The sequence below is a fragment of the Phyllostomus hastatus genome, unplaced genomic scaffold (assembly GCF_019186645.2).
Source record: "Phyllostomus hastatus isolate PE091 unplaced genomic scaffold, TTU_PhHast_1.1 phas_scaffold_385, whole genome shotgun sequence".
Lineage (NCBI taxonomy): Eukaryota > Metazoa > Chordata > Mammalia > Chiroptera > Phyllostomidae > Phyllostomus > Phyllostomus hastatus.
In genome coordinates, this window is record NW_025334026.1 from 15,606,714 (window position 1) to 15,623,493 (window position 16,780).

The window sequence follows — 16,780 nt, forward strand, 5'->3', positions numbered from 1 at the left end:
CTGGTTGGTGTGGCTCAATGGATTGAGTGCTGGCCTGTGAACCAAAGGGTCGCCAGTTTGATTCCCTGTCAGGGCACATGCCTGGGCTGCAGTGCTGGTCCCCAGTGGGGGTGTGTGAGAGGCGCATATTGATGTTTCTCTCCCTTTCCTTCTCTAAAAATAAGTAAATAAAATCTTTTTTTAAATAATTCATTTCTTTCTAAATGTAAGAGTGAAAGCAGAGGTGGCTTTTGCTAAAATAATTCCTCTCAGCATGTTAGCTGGGGTATTGAAAAACAGACAATGGCAGTTGGAAGTGTATTCTTTCACACCAAGCACATAGTTGGCTCTTCGTGAGTGTGGATTCTCTATAGTGAGCAAGAAATGGGAGGGAAAAGTGGGACAGATGAGAGGTGGGAGAGGTGCCCTTGCTTGGGGCCAGCAATTCGTTTGTCCTTAGGTGCGTCCGTGTGGGTGTTTGTGTGTATAAGTACTATGTCGTTTCTCTACATGGGGGCCAGACAAAGACATACCCGAGTGTGTGGAATGCCTCTGCTCTACCACTGATACCCCTTCTGAACCTTCCTCAATCTCCATTTCCACATCTAAGAAGGGGAATAATGTGATGCCTGGGATGAAATTCAAATAACCCGGCACAGTACAACAGGAGGTAATAGATGAAACGAGATAGGCTGTGAACTGATTATTGTTGACATTGCATGATGGGTACCTGAGAGTCCATTTTATGGGCATTTTTGAAAATTCTCATAATAATCCACTTTTTAAAATCAGGATAGGGGAGAATAACAATACCTTCCTCATACAGTGACTGTGAAAACCAGTGAAGATACGACAATAACAGCTCTAGCAGCTCTATAACATTTACTGAGTGTTTATGGGGTGGCAGGTACCAGTAGGTCTCCTGGTCAGTTCCTTCCCACTCTTCTGCGTGTCTGCAGGCCAATGGCAGCCAGCAAGTGCCTACAAGTAAGGGAATCCCGGGCCGCTCTGCAGGCTCCTCCCCCTTCCCTCCGCCCTCCACAGCCCCTCCCTCCGAGGAAGAGCTGGGCTTGGGCCCAGCAGGTGTGGGGTTAAAGGAGCTTGGTTCGAGTCCCAGAAGCAGCAGCGGCGGCGGCAGCGGCAACTGCTGCGGCACCAGCAGCGGCAGTGGCAGTCCTGGCCCCGCGCCAGCTGGCCGGGAGCCCCAGGAGGGAGAGAGGGCGGAGGAAGGGGAGGAAGAGGGGAAGGAGGAGTAGGAGAGGAGCAGTCAGCAGGCTCGAGGAGGCAGGACTTCCTGGTGTGGGGGTTGTCAACAGCCCAGAAAGGGAGAGACAGTGAGACAGAACCAAAAGGAGCTGAGCAGCGGAGAGACCCATTGGTGCCACGAGGGAAGAGAGACTTGGGAGACCGAGCCACCGAAGCGCCTCCACCTAGAGGATCAGGGGGCTGAGCCGCCCTCTCCCGCATCAGCCCGGAGACGCTTGGGGCTCCAGAGGCCGCGCCTGGGCTCCACCAGGGAGGCGGGGGTTCCTTCTTTTCCGGAGCGCAAACTTTCCACGGGGATGCCTTACGGAGTGAGGTGCGGCCCCCGAAGAGGGCTGAACAGACTTTGATTGCCGCCTGTGCCCCTCGCGCTGCTGGGGCCAAGAGGCCCCAGGGCAAGGACAACCCGACATCTTAGGCGGCGGGGACCCCCGGTCCAACTTGTTGGCTGAGGCCAAGAGGTAAGGCGCTGGGCTGGGCGGGGCGCTGTGGTGGCGGGCAGGGCCTGCCCCTGGGATGGGGGAGCTGGGGTGCGGGGCGGGGGCGGGGGGAGGGGGCTTGAGTACCAGAAGAGGCCTCCCGGTAGCCCGGGCGGGCCGAGGAGGTGCTTCACCTCCGTTCACCCAGGCCTTGGAGCCCTTTGCTCTTGGGACGACTTGGAGCCCCGTGAGTTTGAATCCCAGGCGAGAAATGCCCAGCTTTGGGTCTGGACTGCCTCTTCCTGCTCCCTGCGCCCACTCTGACTGCACCCTCTTCTCTGGTCTCTGTCATCTCTGTCTCTTTGTCTCTGGGTGTCTGGTGGTTTCCCCTTCCTCCCCGATTCTTCTACTCAGAGAGGAAGACCCGGAGGTGGCCTGCCCACTGCTTTCTCACACACACACTCTCTCACTCTTTTTCTAGTTTGCAAACTCAGCTCTGGAGTTCGTCAGCGACAGAAAGCAGCAGGAAAAACCTGCCCCTGCTCCCCCCTCTCGCCGCCTCCCCTACCCTTTTCTCCCTTCACCACCCAGGCACCCCCAGTTCCTACCAGGCCCTCCTGCCATGTCGGACCCAGATGTCCCCAGGGGCCCTGATGTCCCTGCCATGTGGCTCCCCTGTTCCAGGGGTGCCTGAGTCCCTTCGAAGAGCCAGTACTGCCCCTTCCTCCGCCCACTTTGGCCCCATCCTGAGCCCCAGGGACCATGAGTGGGGGCAAGAAGAAGAGTAGTTTCCAAATCACCAGCGTTACCACGGATTATGAGGGCCCAGGGAGCCCTGGAGGTCCAGATTCCCCTGCCCTGCCGGTCCCCACTGGGCCGCTACCCCGCCTGCCCAATGGGGAGCCCAACCCCGAGCCAGGGGGTAAGGGCACCCCCCGGAACGGTTCCCCTCCGCCTGGGGCCCCTGCCTCCCGTTTCCGGGTGGTGAAGCTGCCACAGGGCCTGGGAGAGCCTTATCGCCGTGGCCGTTGGACATGTGTGGATGTTTACGAGAGAGACCTGGAGCCCCCTAGCTTTGGCCGGCTCCTGGAAGGGATTCGTGGGGCCTCAGGGGGCACTGGGGGCAGATCTTTGGATTCCAGGTTGGAGCTGGCCAGCTTGGGCCTGGGCACCCATACCCCACAGCCAGGCCTGTCTCAGGGTCCCACCTCCTGGCTTCTCCCACCTCCCACCTCCCCTGGACCCCAGGCTCGCTCCTTCACTGGGGGGCTGGGCCAGCTGGCAGTGCCTGGCAAGGCCAAGGTGGAAACACCCCCTCTGTCAGCTTCCCCACCCCAGCAGTGCCTCCCAGAGCCTGGGGTTGGGGATAGCGCGGGCACATCCCGAGCTGCCACACCCCTGTCCTCCCTGAGGGTGGAAGTGGAGGCAGGGGGCTCAGCAGCTGGGACTCCTCCACTGTCCCGGACTAAGGATGGAGCCCTGCGGCTGAGGATGGAGTTGGTTGCTCCAGAGGAGATGGGGCAGGTAAGAGCTGGGTTCCAGGTTGGGGGGAGATACCTGAGGGGTTGTGCTTGCACATGTTGGCCTTGGCCTCCACTTCCATACTGACCTCTCCTGCTCCATCATCAACTGTGCATCAGATCAGATAGCCCCTTTTTCCTTCCTGCCATCTCACTTGGAGTTCCTTTCTTACTCCTCACGCAGCCTTTGTTTTCTCTCTCAGGCTCCCTCTTCCCCACATTCTACACCTTTCTCTCTCTTTGGCCTTTTATTTGTTGCCTTTGGCCCAAGTCTCAATCTCCACATAGCCAGTCCTCTCTCTCCATCACAGAGATGTGCCCTCCTCAGTGTGGCCTTCACCTTCTGTCTTGGTCTCACCCTTCAGGCATTGAGGGTGGAGGCCGCAGGCAGGGTGTTTGGCCTCTGGGAGAGGAGCTGCCAGGGTTGGGGGAGGAGCAAAAAGTAGGCATTTTGCTGTTTCTCCTTTGCAGCCCCATCTCCAAGGTGGGGAGCTTCTTTCTTTCCACTACCTAGCCACCTGTCTAGCTTTGTCCTAAGCCAGATTTATCTGAGAAATTGAGGAATTTGGTGCTAGAGGGGACCCATTACAAGGATGGGGGAGTGGGGCTTGCTGGTTTGTTGTCTCAGCTCCCTGCATCTGGGCCTCTCCAGGTTCAACGGGGGTTGGCCATCGTGGAGTGGGAGAGAGGCGGAAAGCAGCAGAGAAAGAGTTAAATCCTTTGCTCTTTCTGCTTTCTGTCTCCAAAAGGGGAACAAGTCTGGGCTGGGGGGCAGGATGCCTGGGTCTCTGGGGTGGGGAGTGGGCAGCCAGGGATGTGGCGATTGAATGTTTCTGTCCTGGAGGAGAAAATAACACCTTGGGTTGCAGGAGAAAAGACAGGGAGTGTGAGGATGGGAACTTTACCCATCCTGGCCTTGGGCACAAACCACAGTATAAAAATAACCTGAGACTGGATGTCTGGGCCCTGTCAGGACCGGCCAGGACCGGCTCCCCCCACTCCCTCATGGCCTCAAGCTCACATATCTCATGCCACCCCCCACTACTTTTCTTGAGGTCTTTCATTCAGTTCCTACCTCAGGGGAGACGATGCTGTTTCCTTTGCTGGTCCCTTCCCCACTCCCCACACACTCTCCCAAAGCAAGACCCTCTACCCCCACCTCTGCTCTCTCTGTCCTTAAGCCTTGCCTGAACTTTCCTTGGGCCTGCAGACCCTGTGCCTCTCTTTTCAGGGACCCCAGCCCCCTTGCCCTCTCTCAGGTCTTGATCCCTTCCTGTGTGCATGCATCTGTGCTGCTGCTTCCAAAGTTAATCTTTTTCCTACACTTCTCCCATGCATCTTCTCTTTCAGTTGCTTCTAACAGGGGCCAGGAGGTGGGCCGGGGGCATCACCTGGACATCATTCCCCTGTTGTGTCCCTCCAAGTACCCTGGACTGTCTGTTCATGGCTTTTCCGAGAAGCTGGGGCCTCTTGGGGCCTCACAGAGGCGTCTTGTTCCTGTGGCCCCCGCCCTTTTGCAGCCTCCCCCAGTGCCTGTTGGGCTGTCTCTGCCCAGGCCCCGCCTCCCCCATCTCTGGAACCTGCTTTCCCCCACCCCCACCTCCACCCCGGAGCCAGAGAGCAGGAGCAGAACTATCACCTGACTCCAGAGAAGTTTGAGAGGAGAAGGTGGAATGGGTAGAGTGGGGGGTGGGGGATAGGGTGGGTGGGAAGGAAGAGGACCAGTTTCTGAGGATTCATTCATTCTACAAATAGCTATTGAACAAACTAAGCTTTGCCCTCTGGAGCTTACCTTCTAGCAGTGGAGAGGCAAAAATACTTTAATTTCAGATAATGTTAGGTATTCTTTAAAAAAACAGTTCAGTGGAATTTACTAGCTGAATGATGGGGAAATGCCTCTCTGAGGAAGTGACATTGAAGTTGCTTTAAGAAGTCAGATGACAGAAGGTGGACACTCTCTGAGCAGCCTCTGATTAGGGGTCCTGGCTCAGTTGGTGGCAGGGTGCAAGTGTGCAGATCAGAGCCCCTCTAGATACCTTGTGAACCACTTTTTGGAAGCCACTCACCCAGTCCTCAGGATGGGCTCCATTTCCTTGCTTCTAGTGCCTGCCCACTGCTTTTCCTAGTCCTAGGGAAGATAGGGGTTGCAAGGGCAGGACTCCTGGGTCCTCAGAAGACAGCAGGGATAGGGGGGTGTGGGGAAAGGTGGAGAGAGAGGAAACACCCCCTGGTTGTAAAGTGGTTCATTCCTTTCTCTCACTTGACATGACAGTTCCTATCTCTATGCCTCTAGGTGCCCCCACTCGACTCTCGTCCCAGCTCCCCGGCCCTCTATTTCTTCCCTGATGCCAGTCTGGTTCACAAGTCTCCAGACCCCTTTGGAGCAGCAGCAGCCCAGAGCCTCAGCCTGGCCCGCTCCATGTTGGCCATCAGTGGCCACCTGGACAGCGATGATGATAGGTAGGTGGCCTCCACCTCCAAACCCAACACCTGGGATAGTCACATGAAACTGCCTGGTATTTGTCCTTCACCCAAATTGAACTTGGAGAGGATCTCTGAAACAGAGAAACCTGGCCTGGGCATAACATACTAGGCAAAGTTGATTTGGGACCCACTGCCTCTCTAGAGAGAGCTGGGTGGACTCCTTGGCTTAGGATTGTCAATCATAGTACTCTTTTAGAATTTGAAGGGAGTCATTGTTAAATTCCAGAGCTCTTGCGGATTTAGCAATCATCTGGCCAACCCTACGAACTTACTGGAATATATGCTGGAGATGAGAATAGGGAGTCAGTATCTTCCCAATTCCCATCTCACTCGTCCGACAGAGGGGATCAGAACTCCTGTCCTTAGCAGTCACATCCTTAAAGTCCATGTGGACTATTTTAGGGTCCTAGGGTACTGAGAAAGCAGGTCCTTAAGGTTCTGTCCTCTGTGCTAGGAACACCCAGGGCTGAGTCCTCCCCTTGACGAAGTCAAAGCCACAGAGAGGATGGCTGCGGTGTGCAGGGAAGGCGCAGGAGAGCAGATCTTGCTTGGGTTTGCCCTGTCGAGGGAGAAAGCCCCATTCTTTTCAGTGGCATGTTTAGTTCCGTGGCACGGTGGGCAGAACTTCCTGCTTTGAGGGCCAGGTTTGAACATAGGAACGTCAGCAAGCCGAAAAGGGAGGAACGAAATTGTGAGTCAGATAGCCAGGCTGCTCCCTTCTGGCGGTAGACTGATAGGAACCCAGGAGAAAGGCTAGGGAGTCATAACTTTTATTTTGGAGGGAGGAGTGGGACTTCCTGTTTGAGGCTTTTGGGGGAGGGACTTCCGGTTTAGGGGACTGAGGGGCGGGGCTTAGCGGTGAGTGAGTGGGTGCTGAGGGGTTCATTCTTCCGCCTTCCCGTCATGTGGGACCAAGCCCCAGAATCAGGGACTGAGCCCCACCAAAGAAAAAGGACCAAGGCCTTAAGAGAGCCAGGAGCCAAAGAGGAAAGAGAAGGGATAGCCGTGAACTGGTGGATGGGATGGAGGGTGAGGGGCCTGGTGGAGACCCTGGAGAGTGAGGGACAGAGTGTGTGTGGGCAGAGTGCTGTCTGAGCTCCCGTCTGAGCTCTGCTCTCAGGAATGTGTGAGGTGTGAGGTCGGCCAGGGCCTGAAGAGTCACCTGCCCCCAACGCTGCTATTCTCAGCTCTTCCCACCCTCTCCTCCTCCCACTTAGGAAGTAACCTGGCATTAGGGCTCCCTGCCCCTCCTCCACCCCTGTTGATTTCAGAGCCCAACCTTCTGCTTTCCCTTAGAGAGTTCTGCCTCCAGAAGCCTCCTGAGCTCTATTCTTTTGACTTGTCCCCTCCCTCCTGCCCTCTGTTCCACCCCCCCCACACACACCCCAGTCTGACCGGTCCAGCTCCCAGCTTCCACTTTACCCTGTTCCACTGCAAGCCTCTGGGGCTCTGGCCCAGCCCAGCCCCTTGTGCTCCACCCTGCTGGGCCAGCGGGTTTGGGTTGGGCCCCCCTTTGGTCCCCTGGAATGGGGTGTATAGCCCCTACTTCACCTCTCTGGTGTGCCTGAAGCTGGCAGGAGAATGGAGTTCAAGTGGCATGGGACCTCCCTTTTGAGATGGAAAATGTATTGGGGTGTTAAGTGCCTGGATCCCAGATGAATTGAGGATGTCTGACCAACTTCCTGAGTCTGGGGAAGGGAGAACAGGGTGGCTGGTGAATTCAGACTGCTCACATGCTGCTGGGTTGCAAGAACCTTCGAACCCTCAACAGGGCCTGGCAGTTGGGAGGTGCTTGAATAATTGCATAGGTGGATGGGTGGATGGGGTGGGTGGGTGGATGGCCAGCACTGGGGATCCAAGCATTTTGAGGACTGAATACTCGGAACTGAGGAAAGAAAAGGTACATTTATATCCAGTGTCTCCTTTGGGTCACATGCTACATTTTATGTCATATAATCCTAAAAGGAACTCTATGATACCCACTTGAAGAAACTGAGACTTACAGGAAGAGGGTTTTAGCAACTAGCCCCAGGTCACCCATCTAGTAAGTGGCAGGACTGCAATCAGAACCTGTGTCTGACACCAAAGCCACATTCTCTCCACCTTCCTACTGGATGCCTGTGTCCCAAGAGGAGAGGGAGGCAGCCATCTCTAGGGTGCCCGTTCCAGAACAGAGGCAGGAACAGCTCTCCCAAGCTGGGCAAAGAGCCATCCTTCCCACCTCCTGGCTGGGCCCCACCCCAAAGACACCACAGATCCGGGAGGGAGTGTGGACAGGGCAGCCGGATGCCACTTTATTGGCCCCAGGCCCAGCCCCTGGGGCTCCTTAGAACACAGCAAGGGAGCAGGGCTGGCCCTTGTCCCCAGGATCAGAATCTACCTCTCCCAGATCTCCAGCTCCTTCATCTGATCCTCATTTTGTGACTGTTTCATTTGACCTTCAGAAAGGAAGACCAACTCTAGGGCTGTCCCTGCCCCACGTCCCAAGAGTCCTGCAGACCCAGAGTCCCCAGTTGTGCATGTTGTGCCTTGCGCAACTCCAGGGGAGCATCACACACATTTGAAGTCACTGTTGACACCAGAAGATGGCAATAAGTGTCTTGAAGAAGGGGATATTTTGTTCTAATTCATACAAAGTCACCTTTTGGGCTTGTGGTGAGAGCTATCTCACTCAGCCAACCCCAAATTTCCGGCTCCTGATCTTGCCCAGGAATTTCCAGCACAGTGCCTCAGAGTTCTGAGAGGGCTTGAGTTGCCAGCCAGAGTCTTCGTCCCTTGAAGTGTTAATATTGGGATGTGACAGTGGAAAATGCTATCAAAAACTCTCTAGCACGAGGCAAATGGGAGATAGTCATCTCTCAGCCAACAAATGTTTATTATTGTAGTATTCCTTTATTTCTGGCAAGAATCAACAACTTGGCAACTTTACCCGAGTGTCTGCCAAGCAAGGCCAGGGTTCCTATTCCTGTGAACCTACCCCTCTTGTGTCTGTTTATGTGTGGGGAGGGGGAGTGGGAATGGAGGGGGAGGGGTTCTGCGGTGGCTAGCCTCCACCCAGGTGTCTCAGATTGAAATAGATTGAAAGCTGCTTTGACTCTCCAGCTGGCCCGCCTGCTTCTACTCTTAAACTTGTTCTCTTTCCTCCAATTCCAAGAGTTCCAGGTGTCCTTCCCCTACCCCACCCTGTGCTGCTTGCTCTCTCAGGCCTGGTTACCCCATTGGTTACCCTCCTGTCAGTGCCTTCTGCACCCAGAGCTTGGATGGGAAATGGAAAATTCCAAGCTCCCTCGTGCTCCCTTCCTGGCTGCAGGGCCTCATTCAAGGGTCACCTTGAAATGAGTGCTAATCACCCCCACTGCAGGAAAGCAAGTTGGAACTGACAGCCAGCAGACAAGACTTGACAATTGAGCACAAGGGTGTAGAATGTAGATGTTGGGGACACCTACTCTGAGAGAGGGGGAAACGGGGGGGGGGGGCGGGGGGTGCAGCAGGATAGAACTGGTGATTGTGCAGCACGGGGTCACGCTGGAGGGCTGGCCCTGGGGCTGAGGGGACCGAAGCAGCTGAGACAGAAACTGGACAGGGGTAGGTTGTGAGCCATGGTATGACACAGGAACCTGGGGCTTGAGTGGTGGGGAGAGGGACCCATGCGGGATAGTGCAGGGCAAAAAGGCCGGTTCAGGCCCTGGTCCTGCAAAGACTAACCGGAGGGAGTCTAGGTCTGGGAACCAGATCCTGGCCCTGCAGATCGTTGTGGCTGGCCTGTGTCGACCTCTGGTGGTCACTTAACATAACGGCAGCCAGACCTACTCTTCCCCATCCCTGTCTCCTGTTCCCAGGGGTCTTCAAAAGGCCTCTGCTCCTATTCCCAGTGTCCCACCTCCAACTTCACCTTACCATCTCTCCTCAAGCCTTTGCTGCTTCAAGACCCCATATCCCAGACCCAGGACCGTTGGCTGTAATTGTCTTTCAGGGCTCTGGGCTCTGTTCTGTTGTCATGGTAACCTTTCCCATTCCTCTTGGTCCTCACCATGGGAAGTGGGGGACCCTCTGGCCAGTCACCAGGGGTGACCCATGATGTGAACTTTATGTTAGAAGGAGGGGTTCCTTAGAGTCCAAGGGAGACCACAAGCACATCAAGCACTGCTTCCCCCATTCCAGCTGAGAGGAACTGAGGCCTTGAGGGAGGCTGGCATTAGACCAGAGGGGGCAGGATGGAGTCAGAGGCAGGGAGAGGCCTCGCAGGGCCAGGCTGTCCCTCAGCCTTCATTCCTTCCCGGACCTAGGTCTCTGGCACCACAGCCTTTCCCCAGCCAGGCCTACCAGCTGACATCCCTCAGCCAGACCCCTCCCCTCTGCTCTGGGATTGGTGCCAGAGTGAGAAGGGGACACTGGCACTGACTGAGTCTGGGAATTCCCGCCCACCACAAAGCCAGTGGGAGGGGGGTCCCCGTGTCCCTGAGGAGCCAATAGCAGTCAGGCTTTGCCCTGGGGGTTGGTGTATATCTCTCGGACCAGCACCCCCTGGGTACTGTCTTCTCTCTGGCTGCCTGGTACCAGCCAGACCCTGTTCTACCCGGGGGGCTCTGAGCCCCCCAGGCAGTCCTAATATAGCCCTCTCCCTTTGGGGAGGGCCTGGGGACCCTTGCCCCTCGGGGATGGCCCAGCCAGGAATCTCTGTCAAATCCCTGGTGTCATCATTTGAGACCCGAGTGGTAGGGATGGCTCCGGGGCCGCCTCAGAAAAGGGGCTGTGTTTCCTCTCCTTGCTCCCCTCGAGGAGCATCCCCCATTCGGGGGGCATCTGGACCCCCACCCCACCGGGGCTTAGGGGGCCCTGGGCAGAGGCCCCCACCCCGCCGGGGGATGGACAAAACGCTCCTCTCCCTGATTCTCTACTGTCACAGGTACAGGCTGGGGTGTGGGCGGGAGGCTGCAGCAATGGGGCTTGTGGAGGCCAGAGCCTGCTCTGAGAAACACCTGGAAGGCAGCTGGCTGTGGTGTCCAGACACCTGGCTTGGCACCTGTTCCTCCTCCTCACCTCTCATCTCCCTGTGTCTCTCTAGTGGCTCCGGAAGCCTCGTTGGCATTGACAACAAGATCGAGCAAGCCATGGTAAGAAAAGCCACCTTGGCCCCAGGAGGTCCCTGCCCATGTACTGATGCCCAGGCTCTGCCTCTGTTAGCTGGCCTGCTGCTCCACCCCTGCTGTCCTCATTATTGGGGAACACTGACTCCCAGCTCCTCCACCCACTCCCAGCTGGGTTCCCTTGGGTCCTCCACCCCTCTGGTCTCCACCTGAACCCTTAACTTCCCTTGGTCTCTGGGCCTGCTCCTGGCCTCTATATCTTTGAGCCCTGACCTTGCCTCTGTCTGGTCTCTTCCCCTGCCCTGCCTCCATCCTCCTGCTTTGCTTCTTCCCCAGTGGTCCCTCATTATCTGGAAGCAGGGAGATCTCTCATACCCATTCCTGCAAGGTACTGGGCAAGCAACGAGGTTGGGATGGCCTGGGACCTCTGATGCTTTACCTGTCTCCCAGGACCTGGTGAAGTCCCATCTCATGTTTGCGGTCCGGGAGGAGGTGGAGGTGCTGAAGGAGCAGATCCGGGACCTGGCTGAGCGGAATGCTGCGCTGGAGCAGGAGAATGGACTGCTGCGTGCTCTGGCCAGCCCTGAACAGCTGGCCCAGCTGCCTTCCTCGGGGGTCCCGAGGCTTGGGCCCCCCGCACCCAATGGGCCCTCCGTCTGAGCCTCCCTTCCCTCACAATGTGCCTTTGGGGGTTGCCACAGCTGCCAGGCCTTGTGCCAGCTGCCTGCCCCCTCTTCCTATGCAGCTTTAATTCCCCCTGATCCCTGGGGATGGGAATTGAAGGCTCAGAGTTGGCCTGTCCCCCCACCCTTCCTCCATCTCCCCATACTGACCAGGGACTGGGCTGGGGCATGCCCAGGCTTTGATGGAGGAGGGAAGACTTCTGGACAGGGTGTTCGATGGAGCTCCCTTCTCCCTCCCTAGGTGTCAGTGTTTAGGACCCTCCAGCAGTAGATTGTTTGGGGGTGTTGGAGGCTTCCTGGCAAGGCACCCTGTCTTCACCTTGTTCCCTGGAAGTGCTCCCTCTTCTCTGTCCAGGGGAGGGAGTATGGCCAGCATTTGGAAGTTCTGGGATTCAGGTTGTTATTAAAATAATAATTATAATTAAAAAAATCCGAAGAAACTTGAATCTGAAGTTGACCTCTTGTTGCTTGTGTCCAGACTGGGGGCCTGCACCAGCAATTTCCACTGTGGGAGAAGGACTGAGACTGTGGGCTTCCCTAGAGATCTCGCCCAAACTGGGGAGGTTTAATGTGGCTCCGAGTGGTCAAAAGAGATTTGGGAAAGGGAGCCAGTGGCCTGCCAGGTCCTGGGAAGGGGCAGGCAAGGCAAGGCAGAGGGAGGGAGGGGGGAGGGGGCCATCTGCCCACGTGATGGGGGGGCACAGGCAAACAATGAGGCCTTTGGTAATTGTGCAGGATCCACCCCTAGCTTCCCAGTGTGTCCCCTCTGCGGGCTGGATCCGGGTAGCTGCTTGGGGGTGGGGCAGGGGGCCCTGAATGGGCCCCTTGTCTCAGCCCTGGGTGTGGGCCAGGCTTCCCGGGCACACGGTGCCCTCGCCAGGCCTGGCTGGCCTGGCCCGTCTCCGTGGCTTCCACCCCCAGCTGGCTGAGGACAGGGCCCTGTGGGTGAGCAGGCCCCTCCCAGACAGCCTCAGCCGGGCTGCTGTCCCAGGCAAAAGAGGCAGGTAGGAAGAAGGACCCCATCTAGTGGGGAAAGGGGAAACCAGCAGCCTGAGCCTCAGGAGGACCCTGTCCCCAGACTAGAAAGGACAGCTGTGGAGAGCTGAATACTGGAGGCTGACCTGGGTTGGACCCCCTGCCCTATAGCTCCCTAGATTTATGACCTTGGGCAGGTTCTTTGGTTTTTCTGAATCCCAGCTTCCTTGTGGGTAAAGATGGCACTGACGATGATACCTACGTGAGGGCTGCTGTGAAAATTATAGGACATCATATACAGGAAATGCCCCGTGAGTAACGGGCGCTCCATAAATGTTAGTTTCCCTTGTCTCTGGGTGAGGGAGGGCTGAGGGTGCAGGGATTGGCTCAGGGGTTCTGGAAGGGCCTCGGGGGTTGGGGTCAGGGCCAGGTAGGCTCTCACAATGGACTAGAACTTTCCCTTACTCTGGGTTCTCATCCTCTTCAACTCCTCTCCCTGTCCCAGGGAGGGGAGGAAAGGCCTAGGATGAGTCATCAGGGGGAGTTTGCCCCCTAGATTCTCTATTTCTTTCTTTACTGCTGCACTTGAAGTTCCTGCGAGACCCCTGCGTGGCAGCCACTGGCCTGAAGCTTGTCCTCCCACACCACCCGCTCAATGCTGGTTTTGCCTCCTACTTGGGACTCATGTATTAGGAGAAATGGTTGTAGTCATGAGGTTCTTCCGATGGGTTTGGCAAAAGATTACTTCCTGGGTGAGTTTCAGAAACTGACCCTTCCTCATACCATGCTGGGGAGGAGGCCTCTACCTGGCCTCCCTTCCGTTCTGGCTTCCTGTGGCCAAACTAGACAGGGAAGGAGGAGATGAGGGGTAAGGCAGACAGGGAGGAGTCCAGGACACACACTATCCCATCCCTTCTATGACTTCCCTTCTGACTGTTGTCTCTACTCTGGCCCTCTCTCCTATCCTTCCTCTCCCTTCTTGGTTGTTAGGTTTTATTTTGGAAACAGAAAACTAAGTCAACCATGTTGGAACACCCTGACTCCAAGAAAAATGCATTGAAGTTGGAGAAGTTTCCCAACGTGGATGAGACTTTGAAGTTGGTGGAGTCCCTCAAAGAGGCTAAGGTTTCCAAGATGGAAGTGCTCCCCATGGTGGCTGATCCCTGCACATTGGCCAAGACAACAGATGGGGCGAAGGTGGAGCTGGACCGTGGGGGCCGGGGCCGGTCCCGGTCCCTGCTGCAGCTGCCCTTCACGGCTGTCAAGTCTGTTTCCACGATCGTAGTGTCAGCTCTCCAGTCCGGATGGCAGATGTGCAGCTGGAAGGTCAGTACCATATCTCCCCTGTCCCCCCAAACCCTCCCACTCTCCCCACCCTCCAAGGACTCATTCCTCCCTCCATTCATTAAACATGTATTTCCTGCGCCTCTGTTAAGTGCCAGGTGCTGAGGTTGGCTCTGAGGGTACATAGTGAACAAGCTCTACCCAGACTAAGGGGACTACAGACAAGATCATAGGCATTGTTGACTCAGTGCCGTAGAGATGTGACATGAGAGGCACTGGCGCCTGTGGGAGCCCAGGGGAAGGGCATCTCATCCAGTCCTAGGAAGTCAAGGACAGTCTTCCTAACAGAAGAGAGAGTGAAGCTCAGATTGGAAGTATTGAGGCAGGGTGGAGGCGGTTAGAGGAAAGTGGAGGGAGTGGAAGGAGTTTTCACGAAGGAAGGACGAGATGTTTGGAGGGCTGTGCCAGGGTGTTTGGGTCAGAGGAAAGTGATCCTGGGGCTGAGGGCCAGCTAGTACAAGGCAGGGGGTGGGCAGTTGTGCAGTTTGAATTTGACCCTAAGAGCAGTAGGAGCCCTTGCAGACATTTGAGCAGAGTGATACAATCAGATTTTGATTTAGAAAGCTCACCTGCACTCCTACATTGCTGGTGGGAATGTAATACGGTACAGCCACTGTGGAAAACATTTTGGTAGTTTCCTGTAAAACTGAACATGCAATTATCATATGACCCAGCAGTTGTATTCTTGGGCATTTATCCTGATGAATGAATGAAATTTTATGTTCACACAAAAAATCTGTATGTGAAAGTTTATAGTAGCTTTATTGATAATAGCCAAAACCAATCCAAATGTGCTTCAGTGGGTGAATGGTTAATCTGTGATATATCCGTACCATGGAATACCACTCAGCCAGAACAAGGAACAAACTATTGACACACATAACAACTTACATGACTTTCAAGGGAATTATGCTGATGAAAGCAACCAATCCCAAAAGGTTATATGCTGTGTCATTCCACGTACATGATATACCATTCTTGAAACACCAAAATTGTAGAAATGGAGAACTGATTAGTGGTTTAGTGGTTGCCAGGGGCAACAGGGGTGGGGTGAGGGAGGTGGGTTTGTTATAAAAGACAACATGAGGAGTCCTTGTGTGACGAGAATCTCCTTTATCGTCTTGATTATGGGAGTTGGATACATGAGCTGCACATATGATACAAAATTGGGTAGCATCCAACACACACACAGTACAAGTAAAACTGGGGAAATGTGGATCATATCAGTGGATTGTGTCAATGTCAATATCCTGATTATGATATTTTGCAAGATTTTACTATTGGGGGGTACTACTACTGGGTAAAAGGTATATAGGAACTCTATTGTTTCTCAAACTGCATGTGAAGCTACAATTATCTCAAAGTCAAAAACTTAATTTATAAAAGGGTAATGTGTAGATCACTACCAAATCAAGTCAAGTTACTTTGGCCTTGAGTGAAGGATTGCAGCATTAACTTAAAATTTACTTGGCTGCCCTGTGGAGGGGAGGTCAGAAGGGGCAAGAGGAAAGGGAGGAAGACCTTTCGGAGACATTACAGTGCAGGCTAAGAGAGAAGGATGTTCTGGACTGAAGGAGAGGCATCAGGTAGAACATGGAGTGGAGTGATATTTAAGGGGTAGAATTGTACCAAGTGGTTGACTGGAAGATGGTGAGGGGGTTGAGAGAGATAGACAGCAGGCTGGAGCCATTCACAGCGGGGAGAATGAAGGAGTAAGGGCATACTTTGGGGAGGAGATGATGAGTTTAGGCATTGGGACAAGATGAGTTGAAATGTCAATAGAACATCTGCAGGGAGATGTCTAGGAGGCAGTGGGCTATACAGACATGGAGGGCAGAAGGGATCTCTGGGCTGGAGACAGAGGTCCTTCTCCATTTAAACCCACTTTCCATGAAACACTAGTGGGGACTCAAAGGTGGGTCAGACATGATCCCAGTCTTCCAGGAGCTTGCATCCTAGTGTCGAAAATAGATGAGTCCTCAGAACAAATAGTGTTGAAACGTGGTATGATGGGGCAAACACAAGGGTAGAGACGAACACCTAATGGAGCCTGGAAGAGCTCCTGGAGGAGGCAGTGCCTGAGCTGAGGCCTGATGAAGGAGGTGGAATTAAAAGCCTTTGCTATATATCTGCAGGTGCTTCTACCAGCGGTTTCTCCATAGACCAAGCTGTTTACATGTACAAATCTTTCTCTTTCAGTCATCTGTGAGTTCTACCTCAGTTCCTTCCCAAGTGAGGACTGGGTCCCCTCTGCAGTCACCAGAAGCTGAGATGCTGCGTGAAGTGTATCTGGTGCTGTGGGCCATCCGGAAACAACTGCGGCAGCTGGCCCGCAGACAAGAGAAGTGCAGACAGCGCCACATCTGTGCCCACACTTGCCCTCAGCCGGACCCAGTTCAGGGCCCAAAACAAAATGCCCAGAGTCCCCTCTAGGGGGGAACCCCACATCTTCCAAAAGCCCTCACCTCACTCTTAGGTAAGGTTGATAGGAGAGGTTAGGGCAGCAGGCCAGGAGTTTGTGGGTGAGGAGACATTTGCATACTGTCACCTCTCATCAGGAGCCCAGGGGCCTGGGATACCACTTCTCCCCTTCATTCCTTTTATTCGATTTGTAAAAAAAAAACAAAAACAAAAAACAAAAAAACAACAAAAACCAGAAAACGAACACAACATTCCCAAAAAATGTTGGGAAATAAATCTCAGATATTTGTGAGTATGTGTGGAGTGTGCTCGTGGGTGGTCAGATGCAATGAGGGTTATGGGTGGGAGAGAGGAGCACCTGAGTTGCTGGACCAAACATGTTCAGGAGTAACCCCTGGGCCTCTTGGGTGTGTGTGCTGGTGGGAGTGTGTGGGGCAGAGTGAATCAACAGTCCTGGTCCTGGGCCCACACACACTTAGGGGCTGAACTGCTTTTGGCAACTCTACCAGGCCAGCAAAGATAGCAATAGTATCTGTTTACTAAGGACACGTTGTATGCCAGGTCCTGAGCCTGTTCTCCCTCGAAATCCTAGAGACTGTTGCCAA

At 54.7% G+C, this 16,780-nt stretch overlaps 1 protein-coding gene across 2 annotated transcripts; it reads left to right on the forward strand.

The window, feature by feature from the left end:
* The first annotated feature begins 1,056 nt into the window (after positions 1-1,056).
* Positions 1,057-16,414, forward strand: LOC123806358 (TSC22 domain family protein 4). 2 transcript variants are annotated; one of them, XM_045819443.1, is made up of 5 exons: positions 1,057-1,703; positions 2,143-3,185; positions 5,475-5,641; positions 10,731-10,779; positions 11,203-11,887. In XM_045819443.1, exons 2-5 carry the CDS (start codon positions 2,424-2,426, stop codon positions 11,410-11,412), a joined length of 1,188 nt encoding a protein of 395 aa, XP_045675399.1. In that variant the 5' UTR covers positions 1,057-1,703; positions 2,143-2,423; the 3' UTR covers positions 11,413-11,887. The 2 variants fall into 2 exon arrangements, with proteins under 2 accessions (XP_045675399.1, XP_045675400.1); XM_045819444.1 differs by lacking the exons at positions 1,057-1,703; positions 2,143-3,185; positions 5,475-5,641; positions 10,731-10,779; positions 11,203-11,887 and adding exons at positions 12,752-13,162; positions 13,401-13,736; positions 15,954-16,414.
* Positions 16,415-16,780: the final 366 nt, after the last annotated feature.

Coding starts and splice junctions, on each gene's coding strand:
- LOC123806358 (XM_045819443.1), top strand. CDS start 2,424: ATGAGTGGGGGCAAGAAGAAGAGTAGTTTCCAAATCACCAGCGTTACC. Junction 3,186..5,474: donor CTCCAGAGGAGATGGGGCAG/GTAAGAGCTGGG, acceptor CTATGCCTCTAG/GTGCCCCCACTCGACTCTCG. Junction 10,780..11,202: donor ACAAGATCGAGCAAGCCATG/GTAAGAAAAGCC, acceptor CCTGTCTCCCAG/GACCTGGTGAAGTCCCATCT.